Raw genomic sequence first — 14,541 nt, 5'->3', positions numbered from 1 at the left:
TCGATGGGCTGAATGGCCTAATTCTGCTCCTATGATTTATGAACATTTAGAAATACTTTTCAGAAAAGGTATTTTCTGATTATCGGGCGGCATGGTGGCACAGCGGTAGAGTTGCTGCTGCCTTACAGCGTCAGAGACCGAGGTTCGATCCTGACTACAGGTGCTGTCTGTAAGGAGATTGTAAGTCTCCCTGTGACCTGAGTGGGTTTTCTCCGAGAGCTTTGTTTTTATCCTCCCACACTCCAAAGACATTTGTAGGCCAATTGGCTTTGCTAAAATTGTAAATTGTCCCTAGTGTGCAGGGATCGCTGGATGGGGCAGACTCGGTGGGCCGGAGGGCCTGTTTTCACACTGTATCTCCAAACTAAACTAAAAGCGACAACTGTATTTAGATTAAAACGCATTACGCACAGGGTTGAAAAAAACATTCTGCATTGCGAGAGGGCCGAGGTTTAGAAGTAAGATGACTGCATCCTGCAACACAGCCTATACTGTGGACAGCTACAGAATTATGAGGCAGTCGCAGGGTGGATATCAAGGTTCTTGGCCAGAGTATAAAACCACAACAGAAATGAGTATCGAGAGAAGGCCGGGAGAAAATGAAAGTAAGCACCAGATTAAATCAACAATAAAAAGCAGAGGCAGAAGCCGAGAGAATAAACGGAAAAAGGAATTTATATTAAAAAAAGGTATTCCAAGGTTTAGTTCATTAGATCTGCCAAACCGTTCGGGGAAGAATTAAACCAACAATTGGTGACCTTGGCGAGAACGTACAGAGCACAAACATCGTCAAATAAACCACTGGTATGGATTTATCAATGTGGAATATGCAAGAGTTTGCAGCATGTACAACATCAAGCGCACCTAGTGAATTTTATGCCTGCTTTTTTAAAATAAACTTTCTAACGCTGCTGTCCTTGGCCGTCCTGGGTTTTAGTGTCGAATGTCAACGGAGGCCAATATCAAAGAGAAAATATAAGCTGCTATTTTTACAAAACCCTCTGCTATCTGTGGCATTTAGCTGAAAAAATAAAAATACAAATGCCACTCAAATTTAATGCACATCATTCCAAAAGATCTTTGGACTGAAATGCACTTCAGTGTTTAATAGCAAGAATGTAACATTAGTTGGATTGCTAGCTACCATTTTTTGGGGGTTCGTCCCCTTTAAGTTTAAATTGTGCTTTAGTTTTCTTTCTCAAATCTCACATACAAACACTGAAGCAAACCAGTTGGAGGGCACTAAACTTTGCTACCATTGCTCTGTAATCGCCCACTGAAATGCTTGTAAGAATAATTCATGAGACGTGTGATTTAATTTCTTTCTATATCCCTCAAGAAACATTTCAGCTCCATCTCAAATTTTTGCATTGAACCAATGATCAGAATCTAGGCAATAATGTGTTGCAGTTAAATATTCCTTTCCGTGCCTCATTTAGTCAATCGTGGAACACTTGCCTAAGATTTTAATATGGCTATTCATTCCAGCGTGTTAAATTTCTATAGGAAAGAACTGCAGATGCTGGTTTAAATCGAAGGTAGACACAAAATGCTGGAGTAACTCAGTCTGAAGAAGGACCCGAAACGTCACCCATTCCTTCTCTCCAGAGATGCTGCCTGACCTGCTGAGTTACTCCAGCATTTTGTGTCTATCTTCGTGGTAAAATTCTAGCTGTTAAAAATTTACAAATAAACGTCAGGATTCAAAGTACAAAGCTTGCAGAAGACATGTAAACCAGTATTTTTTATTCCCGTTTCAAAGTAAGTTGAGCAATTGTTTCCATATTTACTTTGAATTTCAATGTTAAATAATTTTAAAACATCATTAACCATTTTTCCAAACTATTCTGATAATGTAAAAGTTTGCAATGCTATTCTAGTCTCTGATTAAATAGACAACGTTCTTTATTTCCCGATAACAATTTTATGACGCCGTCTCAAAAATGTATAATTAATCGCATCTGATAGATACTGTGGACGGCTCGATTATAATCATGTGTAGTCTTTCCACTGACTGGTTAGCATGCAACAAAAGTTTTTCACTGTACCTCGGTACACATGATAATAAACCAAACTTAAACATAATTTTACGCAGATGTGACCTTTACTTAACCAAATAACAAATATAGATAAATCACATCTAGGATGCAGGAACCAAACATTATATTTCGGGTGTGGGTAAAATGAACTCCAGTGCTCATGGCAATCCTTTCTCCTTATTGTGAAAATGTAAAGATTTCTGCCAAGCAGCATAAATCAGCAGCAAAAGTGTTTATGACACCAGTAACAAGACTATTTCATCCAAGAATGAATGGTTCTACTTCCAGGAACTAATGAAACTGCCGCCATATCACAATCTCATTGCACTTTCGCGGCAAAAACAAAAAGAGGCCAATCATGAAATTCTAGCACAAACAGCAAGCCCGGCATTTTGCCGAAGTCAGAATTGGGGCCTGTGCTTCCAAAGCAAAATAGCAATGCGGAGCGACTACTGGAGACTGGATGCGATTAATAGTATTGCTTACAGCACACAAGAGGGGTTTTCTCCTAACCCTAAAGCCACAACGGTGAAGAAGAAAGCAGATGGGTCACATTGCGACCTATGCACGTGAATGAATGACAAGTCATAATAGACCCAAATAACCAATTATTCCTTAGCTTCCGCAAACAAAATTTTCTTTAAAATCTTGCAGGGTGTTTAAAAAGCGGACACCTCATGCACGAGCGTATACACAGGTCACGTTTCAGACAATCATAAGAAGACAGTTAAGCGAAGGGGATCAAGCAGCTGTATCTGTGAACGTGGACACCACTGATGTGAACAGTAGCTCCTGAAATAGTGCGAGGAACTAAATTATTTCAGGCCTGCAATGGTAAAATATAGACCAAATATCTTCTATCTACCATCACTATCCTAAAATACTTTGCGTGGAAAATGCACCGAGTAACCAATAATTGCACCACTAATACACAATCCAACCACACCTAACACAAGCGACCACAATAGTAAAATTTAGCTAACAAGGGCAGATTGGCAACATCTTCACTTGTGTGCCTCATTTACAGCCACGCAAACACTATATAATGATTAAGGTCCATAAATAAAAACATATGAAAGAATATTTTTTTTTTAAACATTCCTTCAAAATTCACAGCCTAGCCTTTCATACCACAGATATTGCTCTTTATGAATAGTTAATTTGTGTTTTCTTTAGTTTTAATCTTGTCATCCCCGATTAGGAATATAATTCATTTGGAATTTTACTGTATACACAGCAAATAAATATTATGCAAATCATAAAAGCACTCATTTAGCAAACATAAATTAATATTACAAGCCAACACATCCAAAACAGCAAATGTTATTAAACTTAAACACACACACCAAAGGGAAGGAAATATAGTTACCAATTAGTGATTTTTAAGCTACTTTCTATATCTTAAAACACTTTCAATATAAAAATTACACACATCCCCTCATACATTAGACATAAAATAAATTAGTGTTAAAATAATTGAAATTCAAAAAGAAAACTGAGCTTATAAAGCAGATAATGAAATTAATGTGATATATGATTTTTGAGTCAATTGTTGCAGAGAATAACAGCTAAAATGCACTTTATACAGCTATTAAAGATATGACCCTTTGCATCCCTTCTTTTGTGGTGCACTTTTTACATCGGCAAGGCCATTAATCAAATGGCAGGTTCAAATTGATGCATTTTATATAGACAGCCCTGACCACACACTTTAATTGCCTGATATTAAATAGTAATTAAGTTTCCAAGCTTTAAAGTTTAATTAAAAAATTAAGTGGATGTTACAGCCGTTTATTGGTTTGAAGAAGTCTTTAGCAATCACAGTACTCTTCGTCTGAATGGTGAAGCTGCAATTTGTTATTGACAGTCACTCAAATATGGAGTCATCACACAAGCCTGCTATGGACAAAGGTGAACGAGGCAACTAATGAACGCTATGACCAAGAACAGCGTTGACAATCTGAAGGCAAACGGTAATAAAAGTTAGTAAAAATGCAGTGGTGATTAGGACACACCTTGACAAACTATCTCCAGCAAGCAGTACTGTTGACAATCATTTTACACTACAAGCAACACATGCAACCTGGCAGAGAAATTATAATTTCACTATTAGAACAAAAACATCTCTTTAAAATAAAAATCACAAAATTGCTCAACTCTGTAGTTAAATTAAACAAATACATTTGACTAGAAAGTGCACGTTCGTTAGGACCCAAGTATGAATCATTCCATTGAAATGTTGTACAGCACACTTCCTGTGAAATTATTCATGACTAAAACAGTATCTCACTTTTTTTAATATTTCATTTAAAATCTAAATGATATTCTGTCAAAGTATTAAATGTATAATCCCATGGGTACATTTCCTAGGTATTAATGCTCATATTAACCCTAGTTTCTTTTCTATATTTCTATTCATACAATATTTCCAATACAGAATTTATGATTCTGTTTTGCAATTTTAGCAGACACTTTCGTTCAATCACTCCTTATTTAGCACATTTGTGTAATCACTATGTATTAAGATTAAACTAACAAACATAAAAAACGATTTTTTAAAAACAGGCAACACGCTGACCAAGTGAACGACAATCAGACCGACCTGGGTGGTACTGGTTTTGATCCCAGTCTGTGCCACAGTACAGAGTTTGCCACACTTCTCCATGAGGTCGGGAGGAAGAACAGAAACACTCAGGATTCATTTTTTTTAATCCAATGAATCCTGTTGAGAACGAGTGTGCACATATAGACATCAACAGCCGACTAACGTTTACGGTCTTGACTTGCGTGTAGACAAAAGCCACCTTAAAAGTATCAGTGGGCAATTAAGCTCCATGCATAGAGAGACTCTCCAATAAGTCCAAGTGTTTATAAAATGGGGGGAGGGACAGGGGGAGAAATGGAGAAGATTATAAAGACCAAAGATTAACGCGAGTTCATCCTTGAACCAATTGCAGCAGAACCCCGCTCCGTATAACAACTGCGGTAGAATCATTAAAACATAAGCTACCAAAATGTTTTATTCTTGAAAAAGAATTTGCAATGCAGAACAATTTCCAATGAAGGAATACAAGGCTGGATTTGGTGAAGATGGTAGTAATTTTGCTAAACAGTGCTAGAGGAAATATATTACTGCCAATATTTTCATAAAGCACTTGTGAATATGCCTGATTGCTGTGCTAAAAGACAAGAATTATAAAAAACAAATGCTTGTACAGTCTCAGCTGGTTGGTTTAGAGTCAAATTTTAGTCAAGACTAATGCACTCCAGAAGGCAAAGAATTGTAATTGTGTTTTTCAGTTTCATATTGCAGCAAAGTTAAAAAATCAATACCGTTTGTCTAGCCTGCAGTAAAAATGGAATCTCTTATTGAGTAATTAAACTCCCATTATTGTCATGGACAGCAAAACAATGAATTTTAAAAGGGAACAAATTTTTATAATGAAATACTGGAGTGACAAATATGTTTCTAGAAATAGGCAGACAATAAAATGCCTAAATGCTTTTGGTATCGAACAAGGCAAATAACTGGAAGGAAAAATACACATACACTCTCTCACACACACACACACACACACACACACAATCAGGCAATAACAGCATAACCTTGAACTAAAATCATTTCAGCTGGAAATATAATATAGTGACCAATATTTGAACAAACTTTGAACTTTATCAGTGGCTCACTGTCAGTATTTAAAAGTTTAAAAAAAATCCACCCAGCAGTGTAATTAATTTAAAAAGGTAGAAATTTGCTGGATTGATTATTTGCACTATGTGAATTCAAATTTGTTGATAGGGTCTGAATTGTGAATTAGCAGTTGGCACATTTAAGAACGTGACTATTGCGGGTTATGGTCTATTTTGTGATTCTTTTATGCACATTTGTTTCCAAAGTTAGCTTTGCATGCTGGCCGAGTAAGTAGTGAGCCTGTACTGAATCTGCATTTGGCCATTGCAATGAATCATTGATTTACTAATACACTGGTCAGCAAGTATGCTTTTGGCTCGTAGACTTAATAAGCAGCTATTTCTAACGCAAAGTCTCAGACTGGAGTTTGAAGCTGATTACGCGGAGCTCTTTCCGACATTCCCCAAATCCTTATGGCAGTTTACCAACATTTTCATTGCTTCGTATTTCTTTCTTTCTTTCTTTCTTGATACTGACCAGGGAACCAATAAGCTCCCAGGTACCAAGCATCCTGCAGTCAATGCCTGGAACTCTGCCAACTACAAAGCTATAGGATGCTACAGAATCTTGCTGTAAAAACATTCAAAGGGCAGCAGAAAAAAAAAGAGAAATGTGCAGGGCGATAGAAAAACTTTGGAGATGAAAAACTAAATTCAGGAACTGGAAAAATGTTATTTTTAGTTTTTTCCCCCCATTATTATGAAAAAAGTCAGATTTCTATTTTCTGCTCAGAATTTACCATGAAAAAAAAATTGTTATACGGTTAGCCCTCAGCTACATAACCTGCTCGATTAACATGTGAACAGTGTAATAAAGACATCACGTTTTAGGCAAAAGTCTTCCTGTATCACTGGGGATATGATAATTACTGGTGTAAATCTATGGATACTCATGAATTCTCTACAAGTCCAGATTAAAAGTATTAACATTAAATCTCCTTCCCCCTCCACCCCCCTCATCCTCCACCTCTTTAGGGACTCCCCTGTCCAATTCCCAATTTCCACATAAACAATCCAATCACCGCTTGCTACCAGCAATTGATCTGCTTTTTTTTTACACAATGCAAAGCCAACACCAAGCAACATCCAAGATTTCTGTTTCTAAATGCATTAGATTAAGACGAGCGTGGAAACAGGCCCTTTGGCCCAACTAGCCCAGACCGACCAACATGTCCCATCTACACTAGTCCCACCTGCCTGCGTTTGCCCCATATCCCCCTAAACCTGTCCTATCCATGTACCTGTCCAAATGTATCTCAAACGTTGTGATACTACGTGCCTCAACGACCTCTTCGGGCAGCTCGTTCCTTACACCCACCACCTTGTGTGTAACTACTGTTAATTGTTGGGAAAAGAGACAGGCTCTCCACTCCATTCTATCTGCAAAAGGAGTGAATATTTCATCGGGGGGGGGGAAAGAATACTTTGAGGGAATCCCACACCGAAGGCTTCAAACAGAATCAGAGAGCAAGCAAAGGCAGGACAGAATACTGCGTTGGTGTAGAAAACTTTGTTTTTTCGCCTGGGCTTTAATTTGTTTGTGCTCCATGCTGCCAGTCAGAACACAAAAAAAATTGCCCAAGCAGACAATCTAGGCAGCTGAATGTTGATCGTGTCAGGGAAGTGTGTCGAGGATTTGTGGCTCTTCCCCTGTGCAAGAGTGCAAACACTTCCCTTCAGGGATGCCACAGACAGCTGCCTTTACTTCATAACGTTGCCCATACCAGGATCCACACAACTAAAAATTGTCAGCACTCACAGAAATAACACAAAGAAAAAAAACATATCCAGCTGCGGAAAGGTTGAATATCATGCATATTAGAAATGGGATTTGTTATATCTGCATGGTGCTACCTCCCTTGGGTCTCCTCTTTCTAATCTAAAGCACAAACACAACACTTAGCATATTTGCTTACAGATGACAGGCTGAGCTTGATGGCATTTTACTCCAGCAATCTTATTTACAGATACTGTACTATGCATCACGTTTAAACCAGGCTTACTGTACATTGCACACTTGCTGAACCAGCCATTATTTTCACTGCCCAAGCAAAAGCACATTTATTATTTTTTTAAAATCAGTGTCTCACTAAGTTTAAAAAAATATTTGAAGATGCAGCGGTGATTACCAAAAAATCATGCAATCTGTTTACATTTGTATAAAGCTTTTTTTTTTAACACACACACACGCAAAGATAAATAATCTGACCTTAAAGCCCCAACATTTTGCCCATTTTTAAACGACTTGAGCAATTAGCAACTGTCCCCTACTCACGCCGATCTCTGAAATGTTTTTTTATTCCTCCGTTAGGTATATTCCGTTTGATTAAACAAACGCACCCCACGCAAGACAGGTTTCTTTTAGAAGTCGCTGCTGTGCCTCTGTGGACGGGGAAGCAGATTGTTCACAGCAGGGCAATTGTCTCGCCTGGAAAATATTTCAGTGAAGGTCCCACCGCGTACTTGTCCTCATGCTTGTAACGCCGGCGTTTGCATGGGAATAGGGGGACAGAGAGGCTAGGATCTGGGGGAGGAAGGGGACAACAGATTGTGTAGGCGTGGGTTGCCAACAATATATAGAAGTACACTTCAGAGCAGGACTTCAATTCACTGAAGACAGACACAAATGCTGGAGTAACTCGTTGACCGGCTCGGGGAGAGGAAATTGCGTGGCCGGCCGGGGACAACTCACAAGTTTTGCCTGTGATTCCTACAGAGACCGGCCACATCTACATTCACCGGTAGCCCTATTGATTAGAACCAATTACAGATTCTCTGTAAACGTCTCATTAACTGCAAACTGAGCGTTAAAAAAAAAAATCAGATCTCCTCCAAATATCCACCAGCGGACTTTATTGCTACCTTCGATTTCTGACTTGGGAACTACTTTAACAGGCGGGACGTATTTTATTTCCCCTGACCACCCCGGGTTTGTTATGACCTGTGGTACACATCTGCACTAGAGGCTTGCAATTAAATGGCATCCAAAATTCACACACAATCCTCGCCAAACAAGCAATCATCCAGTCTCAGAGGGTCTCGTAAAGTATAATTGATTAATGTCTCCAAGTTTGGGTGCCAATAGATTTTGTTGTTGTTGTTGAAAACAAATGGTGTACAGGGTATTACAACCAACCCTAAACCACACGACTGACAATCACACTCGCTGGCCCTAAAGCCCGTGAATTTTTTCTCCCCCCCCCCCCCCCCCCTGGACTGGTCGCTGTGAAATCTGCACTAATTAAAACCAATCGCAAAGGTGGGGGAGGAAAAAAAAGATCACATTCCCGTCAAATGCCAGGTCTCATCACTAGTACTGGCCCCGATTTAAAATTTATAAAGCCGATCGCCTCTGCACTGTACCCAAAGCGCACCGCCACTAAATCCGCTATGAATATATATTACAGCGTTAAGGTGAAATCCGGAGCGCTCCAAATTATGAATGGCCCTATATTAAACGTGCAAGGAGGGAGAGAGAGAGAGAAAGAGAGAGAGAGAGAGAAAGAGAGAGAGAGAGAGAGAGAGAGAGAGAGAGAGAGAGAAAATAAGCCCCCGCTGCTCCCAGAGTCTTGTGTCTTTATTTTTGCAAATGACAAAATCACAACAGCAACACCAAAACATCACATACCGTAAACATTCGCGCTACCTGATCATTTCGTGCACCACGGATTCCAACGGTTGGATTTTTCATGAACCACTTTTTCTCTCCCCCCCCCCCCCCCCCTTTTCTTGACTATCAAATTTCACTGCCGAAAACGTGGAGCCCATGACCAGGTATTCATTTAACCTACATGCATATAATTAGGGTGCAGGGAGGAGAGAGATGGAAGGGCAACAACAAAAAGAGGGGGCTAGGGGAGAGAGAGAGCAGAGGAGTTAGAGGGAAAGGGAGAGAGAGGGAGAGAGAGCGCTCTCTCTCTCTCACACACACACACAACACACACACAACACACAACATAAAATACAACCACATGATCCTGGAATCCAAATCACTGTCAATTTCACTCACTTCCATGGAAACTAACAAGAACCTCCGGGGAAGGGGAGAAATGGGATCAACCTCTGGTATATACCGTGAGATTACACATGCCCCCCTCTCCCTGCTCCCTCCCCAACCCCACTACCCCCCCCCCCCCCCACCCCTCCACTCTCTCTCCTTACCCCCCTCTCCCCCCTCTCCTTCCCCCCCCACCCTAACACGCCCTCAGATGGTGTTTGTGTATCTTCTCAACCCCCAAACGTCACAGAGAAGCTGACATTTGGGGTCCACCCCCTCCCCTCAATTATTGACTTTGAAATCAAAAATTGAAATAACCCCCCCCCCCCTCTCTACAGGCTTCGATTAGACTTTCATTTGAAGTTATTCCTCTCTTTCTCTCCCCCCCCCCCTCCCCCCCACAGCAATTCTGACAACACTGACAGTGGGGTGGGGGAGTGAGGGAGCGAGGGTGGGGGGTTTGGGAGGGAAGAGGGAGGGGGGAGAGGGAGGGGGAGAGGGAGGGGGAAGAGGGAGGGGGAAGAGAGGGTGGGAGAGGGGGAGGGAGAGAGGGGGGGAGAGAGGGAGGGAGGGAGAGGGAGGGAGAGGGGGAGAGAGAGGGGGAGAGAGGGAGGGAGGGGGAGAGGGAAGGAGGGGGAGAGAGAGGGGGGGGAGGGAGGGATGGAGAGGGAGGAAGAGAGGGAGGGAGGGGGAGAGGGAAGGAGGGGGAGAGAGGGAGGGAGGGAAGGGGGAGAGAGGAAGGGAGGGAGGGAAGGAGGGGGTGAGAGGGAGGGAGAGAGGGAGGGAGGGGGATGGAGGGGATGGAGAGGGAGGGAAGTAGGGGGAGAGCGGGAGGGATGGAAGGAAGGAGGGGGAGGGAGGGGGAGAGAGATGGATGGAGGGAGGGGGAGAGAGAGAGAGAGAGAGGGAGGGAGGGAGGAGGAGAGAGAGAGAGAGAGAGATGGGGATTGAGAGAGAAAACTCTCCACCTCAAATTCTCACCAGGGCTTCTTACTTCAAATGCAAACTCGCGGGCTCCCTTTGTGTTGCGGGAGTCTCGGCTGCGGATCAGCGATGAACCATTGAAGATAAACAGTGGACAGAGACAGAGGGAGGGGGGAGAAGTCAGGCGCGGTTTCCCTGCCCTCTCCCCGCACACAAGCCCTCTGTGTCTATGTGTGTGTCTCTGGGTGCAGGGGTCGGAGAGCAGTGGTCTGCATGTGGACGAGGGGGTGGGGGGGTTAAAGTCTTACCTGGAGCTGTAGAGAGGAGGAGGGCGGCGGCGCCGGGACGGGGACGGGGGCGGCTCGGGGTCCCGCTCTGCACCGCTCGACTGGAGGCAGGGAGCGCGGCCGCTCCGCGTTCATTCCAAGTTTGCAAAGGCGAGCGCCAGCGGCCCTGCCATGTTGCAACCCCCAACCCAAAGCACAGCGGCCAGCACACGCACAGCACACGCATGCGTCCCGCTACAGAGGCAAATTCAAACTGCAACACATTCCCAGCAATTATTGTGCAGGATGCTGCCCGGGCTGGAGGGAGAGCTGTACACACTCTTTCACACACACACACACACACTCATATACACACTCACATACACAGACTCATATGCACACTCTCACATACACAGACTCATATGCACACTCTCACACACACACACACTCAGACTCATACACACTCTCACACACACACACTCTCATATACACCCTCTCACATACACACTCACACTCACATACACACTCTCACACGCACACAGACTCATACACACTCTCACACACACACTCATATACACACTCACATACACACTCTCACACGTACACACACTCACACACAGACTCGTATTCACACGCACACTCATACACACTCACACGCACACACACTCATATACAGACTCACACACAGACAGACTCATATTCACACAGAGACTCATATACACAGTCTCACACACACAGACTCATATACACACTCACACACAGATAGAATCATATACACACTCTCACATGCACACAGACTCACATACACCATCTCTCACACACACAGACACATATACACACTCTCACATACACACCCACTGACTCATATACACAATCTCACACACACACACTCTCACATGCACACACACTCATATACACACACACTAATATACACACGCTCACACACACAGACTCATATACACACACACTAATATCCACACACTCACACACACACAGACTCAAATACACACTCTCACACACACACTCATACACACACACACACACACACACCCATATACACATACGACCACATACTCATACACACTCACGCACACACATACTCAAATACACACTCTTACACACACACTCGTTCACACACAGGCTCAAATACACGCACACATTCATATACACACTCTCACACATACTCTCACATACACAATCACACACACACACAGACTCATATACACACTCACACACACAGACTCATATACACACTCACACGCACACAGACTCATATACACATTCTCACACGCGCACAGACTCGTATACACACTCTCACACGCACACACTCATATACACACACACACACTCATACACACTCACACACACAGACTCATAGACATACTCTCACACATAGAGACTCATATACACACTCTCTCACACACTCATATACACACTCTCTCACACACACACTCATATACACACTCACACACAGACTCATATACACAATCTCTCACACATACAGACTCATATACACACACTTACACACACACAGACATATACATATTCTCTCTCACACACACTCATATACACACGCTCTCACAGACAGACACATATACACAATCTCTCACACACCCAGACTCATATACACACGCTCACACACACACAGACTCATATAGACACTCTCACACACACTCTCACATACACACACAGACACATATACACACTCACACACACAGACTCATGTACACACTCACACACACAGACTCATATACACACTCTCACATACACACACACAGACTCGTATACACACACAGACTCAAATACACTCTCACACACACAGACATACACACTCTCTCTCACACACACTCATATACACACTCTCACATACACGCTCACACACACACACAGACTCATATACACACAGACTCAAATACACACACACACACACAGACTCATACACACTCACACACACAGTCTCAAATACACACTCACACACACACAGACTCATATCCGGAAGTGGCGGCGCTGTTAACAGCTGCGGCTCGCCTGCAGTCCGTCTGTCTTTACTTTTTTCTGTTGTTTTTTTTGTCTTGTTTTGGTTAAGTTTTAGTTTGTTGGGTTGTGTTAGACGGGGTGAAACATGTTCTCTGTCTCTTCCTTCGGGGGAATGTGACTTTTTCGTGTCGTATCCCCCTTCTCTGCCTCCGTCTGCGCTGAGGCCTAATGGCGGAGCTGGCGGCCTCCAACCTGCGACCGACCCCGAGGCTCCGGAGGCAGAGCCAGCCAGGACTTACCAACGAGAGGCTGGCCGTCTTCGGGGCTAAGGCAGCAGTGGCCCGACTTGCTGGTGCGGCGTTCTGGCTTTCGGCGGCGGCCTGGAGCTGATGCAGCGGGGCTCGGAGCTGAGACTGCGGGACCCAGAGCTGGGGCAGCGGCCTGGAGCTGGGGCGGCTACCCGGAGCTGGGGCAGCGGCCTGGAGCGGAGACTGCGGGACCTGGAGCTGGGGCGGCGGCCTGGAGCGGAGACTGCGGGACCTGGAGCGGAGACTGCGGGACCCGGAGCGGAGACTGCGGGACCTGGAGCGGAGACTGCGGGACCCGGAGCTGGGGCGGCGGCCTGGAGCTGATGCTGTGGCGGGCCGTCTCGGAGAGGAGACGGCGTTCCGGCTTTCGGCGGCGGCGACATCACCACGGTGGTCCGCTGGACTGGAGAGCGGCATCTCCGGCCTGGATCAATCGCCTCAGCGCAGAGGGAGAACAAGGAGGGAAGAGACGGAGACTAAGACTTTGCCTCCATCACAGTGAGGATGTGCTTGGTGAACTCACTGTGGTGGATGTTTAATTTGTGTTTATTGTATGTTTTGTTATTATTGATTCTGTGTATGACTGCAGGCAACATAATTTCGTTCAGACCGAAAGGTCTGAATGACAATAAAGGATCTATCTATCTATCTATCTATCTATCTATCTATCTATCTATTTATCTATCTATCTATCTATCTATCTATCTATCTATCTATCTATCTATCTATCTATCTATCTATCTATCTATCTATCTATCTATCTATCTATCTATCTATCTATCGGATCTATCGGATCTATCTATCTATATACGCACTCTCACACGCACTCTCACAAACACACTCTCACACACTCACATGCACACTGACATACTCACATACACACTGACATACACACACAGACTCATATACACACTCTCACACACAGACATATACACATTCATATACACACTCTCATACACACACACACAGACTCATATACACACAGACTCAAATACACACATACACACAGACTCACACCCACTCTCACAGTCTCAAATACACACTCACACACACACAGACTCATATACACACTCTCACACACACTCTCACAAACACACTCTCACACACACTCACATACACACACACACTCATATACACACTTTCACACACACTCATATACACACTCTCATACACACACTCATATACACACTCATATACACACGCTCTCACATATGCACTCTCACACACACTCTCACATACACACACACACTCTAACATACACACTCACACACACAGACTCATATACATACTCTTACACACACACATACTCATGTATACACTCTCACACTCTCACGCACACT

At 43.4% G+C, this 14,541-nt stretch overlaps 1 protein-coding gene across 7 annotated transcripts in view; it reads right to left on the bottom strand.

The window, feature by feature from the left end:
* fign (fidgetin, microtubule severing factor) overlaps positions 1-11,169 on the bottom strand; it is a 79,079-nt gene extending 67,910 nt beyond the window's left edge. The window contains exons 1-2 of one of the 7 annotated variants that reach the window (XM_033024181.1): positions 10,959-11,079; positions 7,939-8,253 (exon numbers count right to left, since the gene is read on the bottom strand). Coding sequence is in view for 1 of the 7 variants with exons in the window: in XM_033024180.1 (XP_032880071.1) it covers positions 10,959-11,163 (205 nt within the window). In the remaining 6 variants the exon portion in view is untranslated. The other 6 variants (XM_033024182.1, XM_033024180.1, XM_033024186.1 and 3 more) reach the window with 6 other exon arrangements.
* Between the last annotated feature and the right edge of the window lie 3,372 nt (positions 11,170-14,541).

This window comes from Amblyraja radiata, chromosome 7 (assembly GCF_010909765.2).
Source record: "Amblyraja radiata isolate CabotCenter1 chromosome 7, sAmbRad1.1.pri, whole genome shotgun sequence".
NCBI classification, from domain to species: domain Eukaryota; kingdom Metazoa; phylum Chordata; class Chondrichthyes; order Rajiformes; family Rajidae; genus Amblyraja; species Amblyraja radiata.
Note: the sequence above shows the minus strand (reverse complement) of the source record. Positions and strands in the feature narration are given on the sequence as shown.